At 42.4% G+C, this 23,237-nt stretch overlaps 1 protein-coding gene across 1 annotated transcript in view; it reads right to left on the bottom strand.

Moving 5' to 3' along the window:
* LOC143216655 (uncharacterized) overlaps positions 1 to 23,237 on the bottom strand; it is a 165,688-nt gene that overhangs the window by 9,866 nt on the left and 132,585 nt on the right. Inside the window, exon 5 of the mRNA XM_076439926.1 lies at positions 19,877 to 20,120. Within this exon, the coding sequence (XP_076296041.1) occupies positions 19,877 to 20,120 (244 nt within the window). The remainder of the gene's footprint in view (positions 1 to 19,876; positions 20,121 to 23,237) is intronic.

Here is a 23,237-nt window from a genome sequence, read left to right as displayed (position 1 = left end):
AATGGAATATAAATAGCGACAACCGGTGCGGCGGCCGGGGTCCACGAGCGAATATAAATATCCGCTTTATGGAATAATTACAGGAATCGAGGAACTCACGGTGACCGGCATTACATCCCCGGTCTCCCGGAGAGACTAATGGCTCCCGCGAGTTGCAACCTCAACTTTTAATTATGAGGATGACGATATTTCACATCGCGGAGAATTATTTCATTTCAGACGACGGGGGACGAGATATTTTTCCATCCGTTTCCTACCCCCTACCACCACCTTCCGTACGCCACCCCTCGCGTCATCCGACTGCCTGTCCGACGAAATTTATCAAAGATCGCGTTGAATAATGGAGGCTCGTTTGCGAAGGGACGCGATGGAATTATTTTTGCCGGGTCGGGTCCCCACGATTATTCACATCCGGAACCGGGGAGAAATTGCTGCCAACTTGTCCTGACGAGTCTCTGTCCGGATAGTTACTCCTTGATTTTGAAGGGGGTCGCGTTCCCTTACCGTAATCGACGGTAGCTCACTCGCGATTTAATATCGAGTCGCTGGTGACCAATGGGAAGCTTGTTTCTTTTAGTTTAATCGTGCGAGTTGACGAGTTCGAATTATACGTCGCGTAATTCATTTTTTTATATTTTTCCGAACGTTGAAAAATTTCGACGGGAATATATCCTACAATTTATTCAAAGAATCCCTTTAAAAACGAGTAACTTGTCGTCCTCGCTTTCATCCCGAAGTAATCTTGACAGAAAAGGGTGCGGGCGTGGTACACGTGTTCCAACGCGCGTGAAACGCTATCGCAAATGGACGCTTTGATGGTAGCCGGCACGACGCGCAGAGCGGCGGTCACCCCCGCTTGTCAATCAAAGCCGAAACAATTTCGGGGGCCGAGTAGTAAATTGGTCGAGTCAGTCGCTTTGATTGGACGACGCGACGGGCAGATGGGTTATGAGAGATATAGAAATGAATTTTGAAAACTGCCGTGGGTTTAGCTAGACGGTCCCCGAAACGGAGAACCGGGGAGAACGCGTACCGAAAAGTCGCATTGATTTTTCGAAATTGTTCACGCATGCCGGACTCGATTTACGAGTTCGGTTTTTGCCGAACGGAAGTTCGCTTTGCTCACTCGTCATACGTTTTTCCCCCCATGACACTGCCTCGCAATTAGAGTGCTTATCAATTTTGTCTTCCGCGGGGCCGAATGCTCAACCATGCCTCTGCTGATGCAATACACTGATACAATCATCTCAACACAATTTAATACGAAAGCGCTAAAAGAGCTTAACCCTCAGACATCGAACGATTTTTATAGCTTGTACAGGGTGGGTCAGTTAAAGTGTAACAGACGTATATCTCGGAAATGAAGCACTTTGGAGGAAAATGTTTTAGACAAAAGTTGTATGGTTTCAAGGGGGACATTAAATTACGTGTTGCTCATCTTCAATTTCTTAAATATAACTGCCTATTTTTTATTACATATTCCTGTAGCTTGTTTTGAGAGCTTTCCAATACACTATAATGAAATATTTTTCCTTAAATATTTTTCAAGTTATCATTTTATCATAACCTACGGAAGCAACTGTGCAAATCGTGTTAATTTTTATCATTGGATTCATCGACACACACGCAAACAAACACGCAACAATTTCTATTGCGCAACATGATTGATCGTGAATGATAGTGATTGACTAATTGCGCAATCTGTTGTGTAAAATTAGAATTTCCTGATATTTTTTGCACAAATTTTGTCAGACGAGTCTCATCACTGCTGTTGTGTGTGTGTGCCTGGCTGTCTGTCTGTGTGTCTGATTGCTCAAATTATGTGTCAACGTGAATACAATTTGGATTTGCGCAACATCCTGCTGCACAATAATTGTTGCACAACATGATTGATCGTGAATACGTCGATCGTGAATCGGTACTGTCACTTCCAAAACTTGAAAAATATTTAAGGGAAAAATATTCTGTTATAGTGTTTTGGAAAGCTCTCAAAACAAGCTACAAGAATATATAATAAAAAATAGGGAGCTATTTAAGAAATTGAAGATGACTTTCACGTGATTTTCAAACGACTATCCAAGGTAAAATCAAGGACGTCGTTTTATACCCCTCTTGAAACCATACAACTTTCGTCTGAAACATTTTTCTCCAAAATGCTTCATTTCCGAGATATACATACGTCTGTTACATTTTAACTGACTCACCCTGTATAATTGGCAATCCTTGGGACCGTTCACAGCTCTAATTAATAATTTCTAAAAATTTACTTTTGATGATATCTCGGGTAGACACATTAGTCTTTCCGATATCCTATTTTTCCGATAGCTATTCAGTTAGTTTAATTGCTACAAATTGAGTACTTAAATGACAATTTGGATGTCCCCGGTGATAAATGACTCCGGCACCGGCACTCAGAGGATTAAAGAATTTAGAAACATCGACATATTTTCTCACAAGGTTGGAATTATTCAAGAATGAATGAACGGCAATTTAATTTGGCTGATATCTCATGACAATTGATGCAGGCACGTTTTTTCGTCAATTCGGACACACATTTTTATAAATTTCGTATTTGTATTATTTTATCGATGCTTTAATACTGTGTCTTTTACGGAGACACAAGCACAGTACAATTAATATGCTCTTAGTGCGGCACAAATGTTGTCGAATGTTAAACGCGCGTATTACTTTATCAATTGTTTTACTGCGTTTGTCTTGTGCAGACACAGTACACCGTGCAATTAACAGGTTCAGAGCGGCAGACAGAGAAGGACGGGGCAGAGGCTGTTTACACACAAACGAGTGGTGCGTCGACCCCAATAAAAACAAAATGGTGGCCCGCGTTTATGAGCGCAGCAGCTGAGACTGTTTAGGAGAGCGCGAAACGTCAGAGCGCGTGGCTCGGTCATATTTTGGCGGTCGTCCAATTGTTTGTTGGCCCGGAAACGCGGCTTTCGTGCCTGGCCACGGGGTCGCCCCCTCTAACCCCACTCGTGGACCCCCAGACAAACTCATGGAAGAACGTCAGCCTCTCCAGCTTGTCAAAACGTATTCGTCCGTGGCTACAAGCGCATTATATAACGCGCTAGCCGATGGAATCCAGCGAACAGTGATTGCAGTCGCTCGAAAACCGGCTGAAAATCGTGTAGAAGGGGGTCGAGGGGAAACGTGACAGGGGTTCGTTGGATAGGGACAAGGGGATGACTCGTGTCCATCAACGTTTCCTCTCGTTTACTCCGCCCTCTACGAGCTCCACGCTCTCCTCATAACAATTTCGATGGAGGTCGAGTGTAATTGGTTTCCCGACGTCCAGCAAATAGTTCCGTATCGAGATCGAATGTTTCGAGTCGTGCATAGCGATTTTTTGAGTCTTGCGTAGGCGGAAGATGTACGCGGAAGCTTCATTGCGAAAAAAAACTATGGAGGTGGAGTATGTTTGTCCGGCGAAATCTGCATTCATAAGTCATGATTTATTCTCGAGATTATTCAGATCCTAGATTTCTTCAATTTTTAATTATTATAAAAACAATTGGGTCTGATACGTACAATTTTAAAGACACTGCAGATTAGTTAGATTGAATTTCTTCCATGAATAATCGTAGAAAATTGAAAGTAGATTTCATGTAGTGATTAATTCGATCGAAGATTCGGTTGAAGTTTACGTTTCATTACTCTTCGAAGTTTTCTGCACTGTACAAATGCATACAATTACGCAGACTATATAAAAAAGTCATTTTTAATTATGAAGATTTATCATTTCTCGAATTTCAAAACCTGTTCAGTAGACATTGTCCTTTTGCTAACATTTTTTAGAAATTGTATAAGATAAGTGGATGTATTCTACTAATAATATAAATAATTTGCAAAGTCCATTTTTCTGGTTGTAAAAAATCCCAAAAAATTTTAGACCGTTTCACAGATCAACGAACCAATTTTGGAGCTGGCTAAAATTCTCAAAATATTGTGGACTGTTCCACAGCCTACAATACTATTTTTCGAATCGGAAAAATGTTGAAAAAAATCGTAGTAAGCAATCCTATTTTTAGGGTTGAAAAAATTCACACACCTGCAAATATGTACCAATACACAGCGAACTAGGTTTTCCGCTGGGATTTGATTTTTCCAGGATCAAAAGATTACAACGCTTCTGAAAGGGTTTATAAAAATCGTGTTTTTTAGTTGCGTAGCAGATCTTTTTGTGGGTGATGTTGGGGTCGAAGGGATGAGTGTTTTTGGGAAAGGTGTCAGAGATGCTGTACGGTGCATAGGGCGGCTGATTATTGATTGGTCGCTTTAACGCGCCACGGGAACCGCCGGAGCGTTTACGCGTGTAACGCGGTTTATCGCGTTATCTCCGTGACGCCCGCGAGATTGCTCTCCCTAGAAGACCCTTTAGAAGAAGGGCGTAGGGCGTGAAACGAGGGAGCGAGATTCCCTTCTTCTTGCGACTTGGTTCGATCAAGACAGGATGTTCTGAATGATCAATTTCGATTGATTGTTCTGATTATTCCAATAGAATTTGAATTGAAGCATATGTAAGTACTATATAGAGGTGTGCGGGACCGGGACGGGATTCCCGAAAATGTTCAGGTTTCCCGTGAATTTTCTCGGGATCTCTGATACTGTACAGAATCTTTTAATATTGTTTTTTAGTCTTTATCTATGCTACAAGAGTCTTCTATACAACTTCGTTTTTCGAAATATCGTGTAAAGAGAAGTCACGCATACAGTTGTCATCGCAATAACAGTAAACATAATGTTAATGGTTATTTATTACAAACTATACTTTCAAAATCCTCTACAGACAACGTAAATTTCTGTCCAGGTCCCATAACTTTACCTACTTTCTATAAAAATATGCATTTGCATAAACATCCGCTAGTTATAAATTATCAAGTAAAATAAAATTTGATGTTTTATTTAGATAAATCAAACACTATATTTAAGACAACAAGACACGTTTTCGGGAATCCCGTCCCGGTCTCGCACGCCTCTAGTAAGTACACATTAATCGAACCCAGAAGAACAAAATTGGTACCTTGTAATTAACGTTATTTTCATTATAATTTTAGCTCTTCGTACTCGATTGCCAGTTGACTGTAAATCTAGTCAGCAACTCGAAAATTGCATATTATTCACGCGAGAAGCGGTAAACGAGATTATACTGTCAGTCTAGATAAAAAAAGTTCCAAACTATCAACGACAGATGAACTTTAATTTCGCTAGATGGACCAACAAGCCCGCAAGACACATAGGTAATTGTTTTAAACGATACTATATTTATAAACAAAATATGAGATCGAAAATTTGATACTTGTTTGATGAGATATACATTAATGAAGTTGTAAGTCAAATTTCGCTTGCATGAAAGAATTATTTCCAACGTTAAACTATATTTTATGTGAACGGATACGTTACTCACTATTACGCGAATGAATGTACTCGAGTTGCTGGTAGGTGGCCTGACAAAAGTCTCCAGGTACAAAGCGCAGTATCATAATTTAGTATCATTAGTAACTTCACCTCAACAAAGGCAAATGCAGTTCCTACGTAAAATTAAAAAATTTAATCCCCACAAACAGTCCTGCCACATTCGAAGTTAGTGAAAGAAATTGGATTAAAATCCACGTTAATGGAAAATATTAATTCAATTTGTAATTTCATTCCCCGCGGTCAAAGAGTTCGACAGTGGGTGGTAGATAATAATTCATTGATTGGTTCTGCAGAGAAAGATTAAAATAAAAATCGTGGATGGCGAAATGTAATCATTAGCACCTTAAAAATGAATCACCCGTGTACATTTTTCATTTCGTTTCTTCATTCCAAAATGGTTGGAAAAATTGAAATTGAGACTATTTTTCATGGGTGAAAAATTCTGTAAAAATTATTTATTATCGTATATACATTATAGTTTAATATCCAGAGTGGACTCGGACGCTCCTCTTATCTCCAAAAAATAACAAATAATCCCAGAACTAAGGATCGAATATAATAATATATCGAAACCCAAACAACAATGCTATAAATGTAAAAATCATGTATGCAAAAAGCAGTCTATAAATGTTGTATCCTGTCATTCATGTTTGTCATCTGAAAGTATTTAAAATATTTAAAAATATTGGCGAATTGAAAATGATTCAAATTCTTAAATGTCATTATTATTCTTATCCACTCGCTTTTCGTCATAAATGCATAAAATCTGCAGTCTACTCATCAATAATTCTCTACATCGAAGAATAAATCAATTCGCAACACAATCCGGCAGAAATCGACTAATTCGCAGCAAGCAGGAATACAAAGCGTATAAATTCTCGCTCGAGGAATACGGCAGGACTGGTTCAATCTCGACGAGACGAGTCTTGGCAGCGCGAATGGTAAAACGATAACCAATCTCGCGGGGGCGGAGCTCGGGGTCAAAATAAAACCGCATAATTTCTCGGGAGAATCGAATATTCCGCTCGAGCAGAGGAACACAAATCTCGCGGCGCGATTCTGTAATTCCGTGGCTGGAGAGGGGGCGAAAGAGAAACAGTTTCACGTTACCGAGTTACTAATCGGGGCGGATAGTTCCTCTTCCACTCCTTACTCCCTCCCGGTCCTCTTTTTTATCCGCTACCCTATTCGGTTCGTCTTTTTTTCCTCCGGGCCGCGCTTTATTTCCTTGGCTGTGTCTGTCTTCTTTCAGTCGGCCGCTTTCTCCGACGAGAAAGCAGCCCTCCTCGTCGACGTTGAAGCGCGCAGCCAGCACTCTCGTTGCTCCTTACTATTCCGGGATACCCTCGAAAGTGCAGCTGAGAACTCGCCTCGCATTGATAATGCTCCGGGTATATTCCGTCGATGGACGAGGGTGGAGAGGAGCAGCCCGAGGAAAAAGAGAGAAGGGGGGGGGTGTGGGAAGGATGCTCGAGGGAGAATTTCACGGGATAGAGGACGTGAAACGGGGAAAGAAACGGTACCGGAGAGGTATCGGCTGCGACTACCTCGGAACAGAAGAAACGACACGGCCGCCCGTATGCCGGAGATGAATATTAACCGAGGCCTGCCACCAACGCGCCCTCTCGCATCCCTACCGATGCACCCTGACCCGCCCCCGAGCTCTGTCAATGTGAATCTTTGATCTCCCACCGGTTTTCGGTGCCGTCCCGTATTGATCTCTCGGACCGTTCCGCGATTTCGTCGCGGAATTTTCACAATTTTACAGCTCTTGTTTCTCTTCTATCCGAGAGGGGTTCGCGATAATTTTAACCCTGCTGCTAAAGCAACGTTACAAACACGCAACGAAAATGTATAAACTAAATGAGAAAATATGAAAAGGTCCTTATAGCCACGAATCGAATTGCACCGCTCATATCCCGACCCATAATAATTTCTGTGAAACGCGAAAGTTTCGATTCGGTTCTTGTTTCTCAATTTTTTCAATTCCTGCGAGATTCGAGTTCCGGCTATTTCCGATTCCTGAAGGATTCCCTTTGAACGATTCTTCTCGAAAGAGAGATGGAAGGAAAGAGAAAGGCGGGAGAAGTTGGAGCGATTGTTCGCGAAGAAGTTTGACTTCGTCTTTGATCGACACCTCGGTAGATTTACGATTCTTCGGATCAGAGGGTTCGGCTCCGTGGTGTCTGCCAGAGAACAGTCGTTTTGGGGTCGAAGGTCCAAGCTGAAAAGGGCAAAAGGGAGCGGCGTTGTGGAGGTATTACACGATGCTCGCCGCCGGAGAAAGTAATATACTAATGGTCGGGATGCGCAAAACGCAGCCCTCTCGCATTCTTCGTCGCCGCGGTGTGCAACGTGCAATGCGGCTCGCCATTCGGGAAAACCGGCCTCCTGCAATCCCATAGTCCGATTCTATCCGGAGATACATATGCTCACAATCCGGCACACGTGCAGCCCCGGTATCAATCCCTGTGGAAAACGGGTCGACCACGGAATTTGGGACAGGGTACAGGGTGTCCCATAACCGGCGAATCGCGGATACTTGGACGCACGGAAAAATGAAGCTAAATCATGGTATGTCTCTTTAATTTATCAATGATTAATAGATTGCGGCTCTTGATGTAAAATAAAAATTGTCTGCATCCATTGCAAGTAACAAGTTATTGCAAGTAACAACGAAGAAAAACAATAAATTGCCATGTTTATACAGGGTGTGGCCGGACGGTTGGTACTTCCGAGCAGGGGGTGATACTACATGTAAAAATAATTCGAATAAATGAAGAACATTTTTTTTGTTTGACGCTTCGTTTTCGAGAAAATCGAGTTTGAAAATGCAGCGAATACACGCGCTGTTGCATAGGAATCGTCTGACGCGTCTGGCCATGATCAACCAATTCTACTTCGTGCATATACTAAGCACGCGAACCTGGCGGAACTTTAAACACGATTTTCTCGAAAACGAAGCGTCGAACGAAAAAATGTTATTCCTTTTTTTCCGATTTATTTTTGCATGCAGAATCACCCCCTGCCCGGTTGTACCACCCGTCCTGCCACACTCTGTATATTGTTAAACTTTTTATAATTCAATTAACTATAACGAAGTATTTATACGCGATCGTGAGCCGATAGACCGTCGAAACGGGTGCAGCGTCCAAAAACAAAGTTCCTGGGGGATCGGCGCGCATAGGTGAGGATCAATTACGGGTAGGGGTTTCTGGTCGCTCGCCGACGAAATCAATTTGATAGCTGGATCCGCGGAGACACTCGAGCGAGCGATGTCTGCGGTCGTGCTGCGTGGGAGGGAGGTGAGAGACAGGACATCGCAGGGGTGGTTGCTCGTTTACGAGCTTGCTGACTCATCCCCCGAGGCGGTGCTCGATGCCGAGGCTCTCCGATGTGCCTGCGGGGTTCGCGTACTCGCGCGGCTGATTTACGCGCGAGCCTTCTTACGAGCTCCGGGGAGAAGGGTTTTCATGGCCGATGGGGGCTGATCGCGCGGCGTCTGCTCGAAGGACAGGCGATAAAGCCGCGTCGCCACTCGAGAGTGTGTGTGAGAGGGAGAGAGAAAGAGAGCACGCGGTGCCCTCCTCGAATGGCGTCGGACGGTGCCTACCCGATTGCCAATACCATTACTCCGCAGTAAAAGGAGCGTAAACGCACCGTTAAAGGACTCTCTCCTCTCTTCTCTCTTCTCTCCAAGCAGCCTTCTCTCGAATCCACCCCTCAGCTCCCCAAGCGGAAATCGAACCACCCCTTTATACCGTCGTTGAGAACCAGACCGCCCCTCGCAGACCAAACGAACCGAATCCACTAAAATTTCGCGTTTTCGAACGTTAATGTCGCGTCGACGACGGCTCCTCGCGTTTCCTTGGCTACCAGCCGTGCTCTCCTTTATAGAGACGCGCAGACGGTGGCCTGGCACAAACGGGAGGGCCATTCTTTGAGATGAAATAAGCTGGCGAGATATAGATTTTTTTCTGCCTCGTGAATAGAACTGTAGGTTTGTCTGATGTTTCGGGGCTGGAGGAGACTCGCTCGGAACGGCGACACTTGCTGCTGATGCATTTGTAAATCATAACTGAGAACCTATCCGAGTGGTACAGTCGGTGCACGTGAAATATCCGATTTCGAACAGTAACGTTAATTGTTCCATGCGGATACCAAACTTTGTGCAGTAAAAAAATTTTTTGTTAGGCAATTCCGAAGGATTAAAGCAAATGAAAGAATAAACATTGAAAATTCTTTGAAGACAAATTTCCTCTGCGAGGATCTTGCAGCACTCGACTCTGAAGCGTCCTGTATGTTCCATTATCGCAATCCGCCGTCATGTAATCAATCGGTCGATCCAACGGGTCAAATGTCTCGGAAATTCCAGGGGACGGGATCCAATGCGCGTCTAGATACCGTAAGTGTTTTGAAATACAAAGGGGTGAGGGGTACGCGAGCCAACAGAAATTTATGCGCATTTAGATACCTCGAGGATCTCGTATTCTTCGTCGGACCCACGTCGTTTCCGCGCGAGGGGCTTGTATTCTAATCGAAAACGGATTCCCCTTGTGTACATATTTTCCAACGTAGACGTTCTCTCTCTCGCGAGAAAATTCTTTTCCACGAGGATCCTGCGATCTCCGCCACGAGATCTCGATCGAAAGAATCCTAGCGTACATCCGACAATATCGTACCGATGGTCAGCAAGAATTTTTACGTGGACGTTCCCATGTAGTCGTAAAAAAATGCAGCTCTCGCATCCGCAGGAATTTCCAGTCTTTATACATACATTTATGACGAAAATTAATGCGTCGAATACAAGACTGGAGAGATTTTAGATAAATTTCATGGATATTTAATATTATTTTCGACGTTTCGAGACGATTGAACCGAAGATCCGCAGTCTAATAATTACGTTTTGCATGCGGATTTACCCCTTTGCAGTCGAGAGGAATTAAATCGGAATTTATTTGGTCGGTTTTTCCTGTGGCCTTTCAATAATGACATTTCAGTTCCAATAATTCGCGTTTGATCGTCTCTGTTTGTTGAATATAATTACTTTTTGATCGGCTGGATACGAAACAGTGGGGCGAAATAGAATATATTATATAAAAAACAACTTTTTAGAAACCACGCTTATATTAAAATGCACTAAAAAGGAGAAACTAATTTTTTTAGACGTAAGTGACTATAAATGAAAGCGTGGAGCGCTAAACTACAATGACGTAATCTTCACCAATGTCTAAATAAATTATTTCCTCTTTTTTAGTGCATTTTAATATAAGCGTGGTTTTCAAAAAGTTTTTATTTTCTACTTTTTAATCTTTTTTAAATGAAACTCAAGATATAGAATGAACGGAACACCACACTGGTTGAGCTTCTTCTGTGCGAAATGGGTCAGTGGAGTGGGGATGCGCTGACGCGCGGAGTGGGGATCGCTGAACGCGATGACGTACTACCGAGTGTCGCGCGACGAGGTGTGACGGTTAATATTAAAATTTTTTTTCTCCTGAACGTAGTTTTTTAAAAATTTGTTTTTTAATATTGCATTGTCATTCAGTTCTAAGCTGTGTTTAAAGTTTCAAGTATCCAGCTCATCGGGAAGTGTTTTAAAATTCGATTACAAGATTTGACGCATACAACAACGACAACGACAACTCGGCAAGCTAATATAAGCGTGGTTAAAATACGGGAGAAAGGAGTTGCGGAGGGGCAATCGATGGAGCACGATCGCGCGGAATATTTCCGCAATTTGAACGCCTGTAACGTAGACATCGAGTTATTTCCTTCCTTCATGAAATCGTCGGCCCATTCGCCTCTCTCGCCTTGAACGGTGCCTTCAGCGCTATTAATCAATGGGGAATTCAGCAATTAACGCTCTGGTTTTATTAACGTGCCACTCTAACCCGCGTCGGTGCCATCGAGCCACATCGAACGGATATATCTCCTTCTCTATGGGGTGGCGCGTATTTTTTCAATTGCAATGCCGCGCAAAAGTAATTTTAGTAAAACGAAATTTCAGAATGCATTTCTAATCTGAAAATTTTTCTACAGTCCTCGACATAATGATAAGACACCTAGCATATTTTTAAATATTTTATATTTAAAGGTAGAAAATGTACACTCTATTGTATCCTGTATATTACATTTTATTTCCAAAGTAAACATATAAAATCTTAGGATTGTATCTTAGAAAGATATGAAAACACGATCTGTCATAAATTCGACAAGAGTATAAGACACTAACAGAAAAATGTTTGATTGAGCAAATAAAAATACAAAATTAACACTTTGTACTAGACTGCGGATTTTATGCATTTATGACAAAAATGGGTAAGCACAATTTAAGTTCTTCCTTTCTGCAATTATGAAAGTAGTAGGCACAGCCGTCAGGGCCATCTAGATTGAATTTTTCCTCGACACTAAAAATGACTTTTCTCCAGTTTTTCATCCAGTGGACGTGTTCACAAGCGAACTTTAGTCGTGCTGCTTTGCGTTTCTCCGTTAAGGGTGGCCGTTGTTTTAATTTCTTCCGTTTAATGTGTTTGCTTCCTTGTAAAATGTGTGATGTACATACATTTATTAAATTTATTTTCACACATGCTTCTTTGGCTATTTGTCTTGTTGTGTCCTTAAAATTCGACGCAACACGCAAAATTGCACGTTTATCACGTTCGGAAGTAACGCTAGGTCTTCCACTTCCTTTTGTTTTTTCATAAGCACTTGGATTTCTTAACGCATTATATATCGCGCACCTACTTCTGTTTAATAATTTCGCAATTTTATTAGTACTGTACTTTTCCGAGCGCAACAGAACGATTCGATCGATCTCATTTTTATCTAACTGCTTTCCTCGACCTATTATTTATTTTTCGTTGAAATATGTAGGAATATGGATATCGAGAAATGCTCCCGTGTGAGGTGCGCCGAGAATCGGATCCTGCGATCGGTTCTCGTTTGATTGCGGCACCTCTGAGTGTGAACGTGTGCGAAGACGTGTGAATGCGTGTGAATGTGCGTGAGATCGGATGTCCACTGTCTTGAAATAGTTTCCAATGTTTTGTAATCAGTTATTCTTTGTCCACGAACGCGAATTGACATATGTTCTGTTATTAAATCGTTAAAATCCTTCAAATATATGTGTTTATACTGTAAAAAAATCACAAGATTCAACGTCCGAACACGTTCGCAGTAGAACATTTAATGGTAGAAGTCACATGAGTGGAAAATAAGCCAAATGTCTTATACTTTTGTCGAAACAATGTCAGTCCGTGTTCACATATCTTTCTCTAATTTGGCTATGGTATGCATGTTTACTTTGGAGATAGTATGTAGTATTCAGGATATAATGGAGTGTACACTCTATCCACCTTTAAATATAAGAAATTTGAAAATATGTGCTAGGAGTCTTACTATTTTGTCGAGGACAGTAGGTGATCTACAAGTCCTCAAGTCCTACAAGTTTCTTCCGTGGAATAATGTTAGAGTCTCGGTTGTTTTGGAGCACCCAGTGGATTCACACGAGCGAGAACCACCCGCACACGTAATTACGCACCCAGGAGCGCGGCCAGGCCGTGCTCATTTTATATACGAAATTTTATCGAGCCGCGCCCGGTCGCCGGGCTGAAGCGATGAAGCCTCGCATTTTCGCACTTTTTTCAGCTCGTCCTCCTTTTTTGCTTTTCTCCCCCGGCATGGCTCGATCACCGTGGCCACTCGGCCACCCGTCGGACCGCAGACTCCTTTTTTCAATTTTAATCCTCGACCGATATCAACCGCCAGAAAGGATCGCCATCATCGTAGCGATCAGCCTCGCGGCTCCTGTTCCCCCGCAATTTTCACCGATTTCCAAACCGCCGCGCCGCCGGCCGAAATCGTCTCAATTAGTCGCTGGAGTAGAATTCCATGCTCATTCTTCCCGTACAGATATTTCTGTCATTGTCGTATGTAGATGTATGTATATAGCCGTTGCGATTCTATTTCGCTTTTGCCGAACGAGGCCGTTGGACGAGCAATTCCTCGCGGCGATGGAAACCAGAGCGCCGATACGCTCCACGGGAAAATTCAATATAATTGCCACCGAATTCGTGAATTATTCTATATCCTCCTTGTTCCATTTTCACTCGTGTTTTCCGTCGAATCTCCTTTTTGGCCAAGCTCGATCGCTGCTCCCGAATCCGACGTGCGGAAAATGGAAATAATAATTTTACAAGCTATTATTCCTTTCCCAACTTCGATTTTAAGGAACACAGTCGGGAATTGTGACATAATTGAGTAATACAAACCCGTAGATTTTTATTTGTACGACCAGTTAATAATAATTCAGTATCCAGCCTGTTATATTGTAAATTCATGTCGCACTCTTCTCTTTTTCTTACATTAGATACGTTCCACAACCATAGTCATGTTTACACGCATACTGTTTCATACATATTCCAGAATCTCTTCCACAAATTCATGCTCCGCAGCTGGCCGTCCATACCGTATTCAATTCAATGTCGCATCATCTAATCTCTGATGTCCCGACGAGGCCAGAAACGGCAAACTACCTCGGTCTAGCAATAAGGCAAACAGCAACAATAACATTTATGGATGCGCGCGGCGGATGTATCGAGTCACGCGCGATCTTTCATGTGAATCACGCCGCCCCATGACATTTATGTTGCCTCTGCCAGCCGTATCAGCTCCTCGCCAAGAAGCAGCCCTCGCTGCGGGGGAGCGAAGAGGAGGGGCCGATTGTTCCAGCTGGGAAAGCAAAGCCGTTACCCTGTTACGGGAAATAGGATCGCGTCCCTAACTGAATCACTCGCCGCGATCTCAGCCCCCACTTCCTCACACCCCCGCCAAGCCCCTTTCACAGCCTTTTTGTCTATCACGAGGCTCTATACCGAGCCTGGTGCAATTATCATGCCGTTTGGTAGCGGGCGTCGGGTCCTTCGCTTCCATTTTCCTCGCCCACGAATCCACCATTGTCGCCGAACACATCGCGCCGCCGAAAATGACGAAAATGTTCGCTCGATACGCTCTGAACATACCTCCAGCTTCATTCCACCTTTTATAGCATTTGCAGACTTTTGCAGCACCAGAAACTGCGTATTGCTATTTCATTTTACAGCACAAGAAAACGTGTATCTTTATTTTACTTTAACTGTGAGGACACTTTTGGTCAATGAAAAATTGTTTCCTTATTTTAGACTTCCCGTGAGCCCTTAATCAGCTATTAATTAAAACCAGGATTTTCACGGTTCAGAACATAAATCACGCGGAATCGGATTAAGAGAGGTAATTTATTCGGGAGATTAAACGAAAATTGTTAATATTGCCCGACATTCCCGAGAGAAAATTCCTAGTCGGTTCTTTATGCAGAATGAATATTTTTTGCATTAATTTTAAAAAAGACAGGAACCGAATAGAAATTTATTTTAGTCGTTGATTATTTCGGCAATCTTAATGTTGACAACTTTTTCGATTTATTATAATTTTCGCGCGGGTCCGAAGCGCCGACAGACAAGCCTTGACAAACACTCGTTAACCGATGTCCATCGATTCGCAGCAAATTATCGGCAAGAATCGTGTGTTGCCGTTCGCGTACGCTTTAACGAGAATCCTCGGGCTCATTAAACGGCGCAATTATTTCAATGCTACGTTCGAATTACAATACAATACCTCGCTAACAGTCAATAACACGGTGTTTACCTCGTCGCCTTCGGGCCCCGGCGCGCACTAACGAGCTCCAGCAATTTTCTCGCGGGGGAAACTGTCCGGGGAATCGATGATTACCGTCGAATGAAAATTTTATTGGCGCGACGCGCGACGGGACACAAAAAAAAAGATACCGTAAGACTAAATACGCGGGGAACAACGATGATCGCCGCGTGCGCGTACGTGCAAAAACTCATTGGAAATTCGAAAGCGCCCGGCACTTCATTAAACCATTGTTACTCCGCTGCGGGAAAATTCGCGCTTAAATCCGCAACGGAATAGAATATTCATCGCGCGATGAAAATCGAGGGCCGATACATTAAAATGTTTTGTTCGACGCCGGTATTTATTTGCGTTCGGTATAAAAATAATTGCAGCAATGTTTACTGCATGGATTGCTTTCAAGACTTGCGACAATTCGACACTTTACAACGCAGAAAATGTTTCGGTCAAGTCACAAACAGCAACATTTGCTAGAGTAATAATTAACAATGTTTATACGATTTTTATCCCAATTCGGCTTCGATAAAATATTTCGCAGAGCTATTAATGTTTGACTCGAAACTTTAAGGGAGCATTATTTCACGTATCACGCGCATTAAACGGAACGGAAATATAGCCACTGTGAGCTCGATCGCACAAAGTGCGGATAAAAATTCATATTTGCTGTTTACTAATTAGAGAGAACCCGTTCCTCGCTTGCCGAGGTGCAAAAGCTGGGAAATCTGATGGCTGTTGGTGTTTCTTGCGCACTTTTTAATTGAGAATTTGCAGGCTGCGGGTGACGTCGCGCGCGGAAACTTAGAGACAACATTATTTTCGAAAGTCCGACGAACGCCGGAAGTTCGAATTGGAATAGCTCGGTTAAAGGCCGCAATTTACGGCGTTAATGGAAAAATTTCGCAACCCCCCCTGGAATCATCCGTCTCCTCTTGCTTCGTTCCACGGCGATGCCATTCTCCGGGCCCCGTGCATTAAGGAATCAGGTCCAGTGGGTCGGAAGGAAGATAAAATTCCGTGGATGTCCGTCCGCCTCGTTAGATCGGAACGACGCAATTAACAACGCGGATCCGATCGATACCGTCGCCGGTATTATCCCATTCGGTCTGATCAGTTGAATTTTACCGCGACAGGGCATTGTTCTCGCCCGTTTCCCGTCGATATTAAAGGGGAATACAAACACCGGCCAATTGGCTAGCCCAGTTTCGCAACTTACCGCCCGTCCACCCCGTCTCCAGGAACTTCGGACCCGTTATCATCCACCCTTCCTCCCTTTATTGGCGATTCCCAGTTACCACCTAGTACAATTCAGATCCGCGGGACCGATAAATGAGCGCGATCGAGCGATTCCCGTGATCGACTGGCTGGCCAGCTGTTCAAAAGAATTCCCGATGAACGGAGATACGTCTGTCGAACGCTCGGCAAGTGTATAAATTAATTTATAACGGACTCTACATTCCGCCGGATCTACGAATTTGTTTTTAGTAACCAGCTGTTCCTCTGAACCGCTGCCAAAAAATACGAGCACGCCTAGGACCGCTTTCCGTATACAATCGAGTGTGCAAAGTTCGCTTTCTAGTTTTAAAAAATTTCTGTGGACTCTGTTAACTCTGCGGAAACCTTTTTTTTATGGTGACCCTGACTGTGTAATGTTTTTGATGTTTTTAATTCTTGATTTTATATTCAAAAGTGTTCGTTTTTGTTGTGAAGTAAATGATAGTAAAATTGAATGAAAGTGTGTTAATTATACGGATGGGATCAAGTTCAATATGTATGTACTCACGAATCCGAGTCAATTTCAATAACCAAGTTTCATTTCATGGGTTTCGATTACTACTTGAAAGCAATAATGTTTCAATGATTATATCTGAAAAGTATTAATTTTATACAAACTGATATCGAACCTCGGAATGAGCACTTACAAGTTTCGAAAAGATACTTATAAGTACTTCGATGCTGAAAGGACTCGAATCTTTCACAAGTAGTACTCGAATCTTGGAAATCAGAACTGCATACAGTAGGTTTTAAGCACTTTCTTTATTAAACTCGTAACTATTTAAGAATAATATTTCCGATAGATTATGAAATTATAGTTATTATACAGAAATTATAGTTATAGAAATTATAGTTATAGAAATTATAGTTAAATTAAATTATGCATTAAAAAAGATAATGATGATCAAAGTTCGAACCTGTTTGCGAGGTACTTGATGCTATCCCTAGTGTTAATTAGTGTTAAAGACCAGTATATTTATTTAGTTGAAGCCGCATCGAATCTCTTGAAATGGGAAAATCATATTGAAATTGATTGATTTTTAAGTTCCTGTAACTCTGTAACACGTGATGTTATTTTAATGAATCTTAGACCGTTGGAGAGATTGAAGCCACCGCTTAAAAATGGCTTTGTTCCTTTGTGATATGCGATGCCTGGTTCCTGAGATATAGTTGTTTAAAGACAAAGGTAATTTCTGACGTTCAACTATCTCTGTCTCACTTGCACACTCGGTGACTGACCTATCTCTACGTGCCGTTAGTTGAGGCAGGACAGTTTTACTATTTTACTATGTTTTCAGAAATTCACTTTGTGAATGAGCTCCCCTTCCCATTCCGAATACACGCAAACTTTAAACGCAGATTGAGATATTGGCATGGGACAAAATGCATTATAATTAGCACCGACTTTTGGCACTATTTGCGATGCCAATTTCTTTATCCTTAATCATGTAGTGTATCATAGTAAGTATCATATTAAGTGGACATTTTAAAAATCGCATAACTTTCTAAAAGTTGGTCCAAAGGACTTGAATTGTTTAAAGATGTCAGACCGATTAGTTCGCTAGAGAATAAGTAAACAAAAATTTATTAAGATTGCAATTGGTAGGAATCATACAAAATTTTAAAAATGATGTTTTGTCAACTTTTTTGTGTGGGCCTGTAAAGATAATTTAGAAAATCCGTTTTATAGATTTCGGTAACTTATATGTATACTGAAAATTTCATCGAAATCGGTCAACATTGCAATGAGCTACATACGTTTAAAGATGAGAGCTTAAGGGTGAAAGTCGCAGATTCTCAGTCTTTGCCAGGGCATTTCGCCCTTACGTGATCATCTTTAAACATTTGTAGCTCATTGCAATGTTGACCGATTTCGATGAAATTTTCAATATGTATACAAGTTACCGAAATCTATAAAACGCATTTTTTAAATTATCGTTACAGGCTCAGATAAAAAAGTTGACAAAACATCATTTTTTAAATTTTGTATGATTCCTACCAATTGCAATCTTAATAAATGTTTGTGCACTTATTCTCTAGCGAACTAGCCGGTCTAACATCTTAAAAAAATTAAAGTCCTTTGGACCAATTTTTAAAAAGTTATGCGATTTTTAAGGGTGTCCACTTAATATTGCCGCTAACTGTAGTCTGGCACTGACATAATCAACTGCGATATGAAAATGAAGTACATACCTACATATTATAAGAAACCTGAAATATCTTATATTTTTATACATATATTTTATCCTCATACGCTGTTTGCTTCCCGGGATTGTCTTTGCTGACGAAGAACCGAAGTGTTTTTTAGTTTAAAATCGAACGGATGAGAGATAACACGAGGAAATGCACGAGTGTATCTCCCTGTTAAACCCGTGATTTCATCAGGAGCGAAGTCGCTGTTTTCTTCGTTACAACGAATAAAAAATGTCCGCGGCATGGGTTGCTGGGGAAGAAAGATCGTGGATCCCGTTGGAAACAGTGTTTGAAATGATACGAAGCACATCCTGAGCCCATTACTGAACGTGGATAAACGAGCTACCTGCTGAATCATTAAAAGCCCCGGCTGGAATTCTTTCCTGTTCTCTTTCTTCACCGGCCGGGTCCGGGGAATTCTTTTGCCATGAATTCATCCTGTTAACGGGGCCACGTAAACCGTGCGCCTCCGAAGCTTCCTTTATTAGCACTGTTTACCGAGTTAATAGAACGCGGCTGGATGGGCGTGGCTTTGATTAGCTTCTACGATAGCGAACGGCTTCTCTTTCGACACTGCCTGATCGGAATTTGGTCCGGCGCCGAATAATTTCTTTATCGAGCTGCTAGGATGTGCGAAACCTATTTTACAAGGTGCTCAACAACTTGTGTACCCCATAGAACATTTTTTGTTGTACAGCTCGATTAAAATTGTAGAAAATTACGTAGGAGGTTTGAAGTTGGAATTGCTATACAGGTTATGTGAAAACGCCTGACGTTAGTATAATTCCTCAGAAATTGAAAGAAACTATAAAAAATATGTTTATGGTATTGAAATTAGTGTTGTATAAAGCTCGAGTCTTCGAAGCTCCAGAGCTCAGTCTTAAAGACTAAGTTTCTAAGGCTACAATTATATAAAGCTTAAGCTTTCAAAGCTTCAAGACTCAAAGCTTCAACGCTCAGCTCTCAGCTGTTATTTTATGATGTTTGTCACAGAGGGCACAGCCGCATCTAGGCTGTGTATACATATTATATTACGTCGGAATATTCAAACACATCCAGGCAATACAGAAGACTCGAGTCTTTGAGTTTCAAGCTCAAGCGTTGAGGACTCCAGTTCTCACAGCTCAAGGTTCAAACCTGGAAGGCTCCAGCGTTTACGACTGAAGTCGCGACTCGAGCCTTTAAAGCTCAGGACTCAGAGCTCATTTTAACAACACTAATTGAAATTATTGTCGTGGTTCTCTCTTGTTATGGAATCTTGTGTAGGATAGTAACGTGTACTCACGGTGTCCTCGAGGAGGCGATTCTCCAGTGATAGATGCGATGCGGGGCGCGTCCTCATTGATTTCGATGTCGGCTGTTTTCCGGTAGACGTCCGCGATGGCGGCGGTGCAACGCAATTGCAGCCGGCCATTTCTGAACATGTCGCTCGTCACCTTGAATTCTATGGTTGATTTCGACACCTCCGAGTCGTCGTCTTGGGGGATTGCGAGGTATCTGGATCTGTACTGCATGCTCTCGTTCGCGATCTGCAAGGGGAAACAATCAATTAAAACGTCTACATTTATTATACACCTTAAAACTTCTACATTGCTAAATGTCTATGTTCAATAAATTACTGAACGCACTTCATGTAAAGGGTTAAATATAAATCTCAGATTGATTTTCCGTTACTCTGCAAGAAAAATGAATAAACGAAGCAGCAAAATATTGTCTGTTCCCTCATTTCTTTCGATGCTCCTCTAATCGTTCTCGATCTAGCAATTAAACGAATCTCACGGTCCCCTTTATTTAATTTTCAGTCGACGTTTCGCCGGAACATTTTTCTCCCGATTCCATTTAACGAGACGAATAGCGTTAGCAAATTGGCAATAAATTGAGAGAAAGCGGTGGACCCTTTTTTTTCTCTCCCCTCTGGTTTCGCATGCGGAACTTTTGCGCGAGATTTAGCCGCGAATTACTTTCACCGGGAGCGCGCGGAATATTCGCCCGTTAATAATGCAAGAAAACAAGCGTGCACCTCAAATAAATATTTAGCGAGCTGAAAATGGAACAGATTAATTCTGAAGCGAGGGCGTTGTATTATATCACGGGGTACAAGTATGTAGAAAGCATGAATTATTATGCCACGGTTGTACGAACGCGGAATGCCTGTTGTTTCGGGTTGTAACGCCGCGCGTTCGCAACGTGGCGAAGATTATCTCTTCTTGAAAACATTAATTACGCGTCGGCTCCGCGCCGTGGACGGGAACGGTTTAACGCGACGAATGACCGCAATTCAATTCTCATCCCACCCGATATATACTTGCCCACACTTTTCCCCTTTCTCTTTCGACCTCTTTCTTCCATTATTCAGCGTTTTATCGGGGCTCTGGTCTTCCTTGAATCGGAAACAACTGTAACTACATTTATAAGGTCTTTGAATTTTCCATAAACACACAGCGGGCGATTATCAATATTTTCCATGAATATTCACGGGGTTCCCATTTTCCTCTCGATATCAGTTTCGGGGTTAAAAATACACTTTCTGATCTGCACAAAATTTCATTACGAGACCATTTCTTTACCGAGCTTACTGATGATTGAATATCAATCACACATAGATAGGAAATGATAAAGGAGTGGAAGAGCTCTGAAAAAGAATTGTTAAAAATTGAGAGATGAGTGGAGGAACTGGTCTTTAAAGACCAGGTGCACGACAAGATCAGCATGGCAGAAACACGGTGCATCTTCTTCGCGGAACATAATTTACCCGGCAATCTGGTGCAGGCGAACGGGCTTCGCGTCACCGCTAAATGAATACCTCGGCGGAGCCAGCAATCCGGCATTATTAGGTTACTTTGTCGGCGCTTTTAACAGGGGCCTGGACAAATACTGGGATCGATCCCCGCCCCCTCGGCTCAGACACGCCGTAGTCAATTCAATTTCGCGGTTCCATCGAAGGTGAGATTTTCCTGGGTAAACCTCGTCTGCTTTCTCCGGCAGATATTACGCAGTTTTGTTGCTCTTAACGTAAATGAACGACCAACGGAGAGAGGAAAAGAGATAGCGCGATGGGCTCTGGCGCGTTGCTCCCGTTTCTTCCCTGCCTTTATTCTTCATCATCATCTTCTTCTTCTTCTTCTGGTTCTTTCGCTCGAGGGGAAAGACTCGGGTGACCAAGAGGAGAGAGAGAGAACGACCGAGCGTGGGTACAAGAGTCGCTCGGCGTTATTACTTCGGGGAACAAACGAGGCCGTGCATTAAGTCCCGCGGACTTGCGATGACGCGGGACTGCGCCGCGTGTTCATAAAGCATAATGCATAAAGCTTGCCGGTGTCGCGCGCCCTGCATCGCCCTGCATCCTGGCGAGCGCGTTGCACCCGTGCACTCGTGCACTCGCTCGCCTTGCTACGCTACAGGGGTCGGAGGATTTGTCCGACGGGTTTCTAGGTGATCCGACCACACCTCGACGATCCTATCACGGACACTCTGATGCTCCTCTCGCGGTTCTTTGTCGGATCGCGTTAGATCCAACCTGCGCATCTCATGCTTCCCACCCGGTCTCCTCTTGCTGCCGTACGAGATACGGATTTGTTCGCAATTGTTGAAATTCTTACAAACCTACACATTTGAATCTGTGATTTTATTTTATTTTTATTCGTGATCATTTTTACCACGCTTATATTAGCTTGCCGAGTTATCGTTCTTGTGTGCGTTAAATCTTGTAATCGAATTTTAAACCACTTCCCGATGAGCTAGAGACTTGAAACTTTAAACACAGCTCAGAACTGGATCCACGCGCGGCAAATGTGAAACTTCTTGCAGTCTAGCAATGTCTAGAAGTAAATTAAGATTGGAAATGGTAAATAATCCGAATGCAACGACGACAAGATCAGGAACAACTCTCGATGCAGTATTTGCAAGACATTTAGACAAAATTGAATCTAGAATATTTATATCATATTTTAGCTATCACAAGCCAATTGTTTCAATGATAGAATCATAGAAAATCATGGAAAAAATAATGAACGATCAAAATTTGCGACGCAAAGAAGTTTCACGTCAAAAAAATTTTAATATTACCGTCACACCTCGCCGCGCGACGCTCGGTAGTACGTTATCGCGTTCAGCGATCCCCACTCCGCGCGCCAGCGCTCCCTACTCCAGTACGTGTTCCCACTCCGACTCGTCCCCACTCCACTGGCGTGGTTTTTAAGATATTACCGACCGGTGATTATTGCATAATTTTGAAGAATCTCTGGTACATGGCTGAGCACTTTTTAATGGAACCTTCAATAGCAACAGCAATTTTCATTATGAACTAACAAGTCACCCTTAATAACATCATCTAATAGTTTCATTTAAAATTGCAATATAAAAGAAAATTTCTATGCTTCCTTTTGGTACAGCACAATCATTGAAAATTCTATTAATAGGCTTCCGGTAGGAAAAGTGTTAAAAAGCTATTTTTACATATTTTTTTTGATGATACACTTGTGTTTCAATGTGCAATGGAACTTTTTCCAGATTTTAATTCTACAGGATTGGATCTATGATGGGTTTTAAAGTGCCACGGAAGACATGAACAGAGGTTCGCAGTGGGTTACGGGACAGGACTTAAGAAAAATTCTTGGTCCGTCACGGGACGACACCACGTCAGCTTT

Source organism: Lasioglossum baleicum, chromosome 15 (genome assembly GCF_051020765.1).
Source record: "Lasioglossum baleicum chromosome 15, iyLasBale1, whole genome shotgun sequence".
Taxonomy (NCBI): Eukaryota; Metazoa; Arthropoda; class Insecta; order Hymenoptera; family Halictidae; genus Lasioglossum; species Lasioglossum baleicum.
Note: the sequence above shows the minus strand (reverse complement) of the source record. Positions and strands in the feature narration are given on the sequence as shown.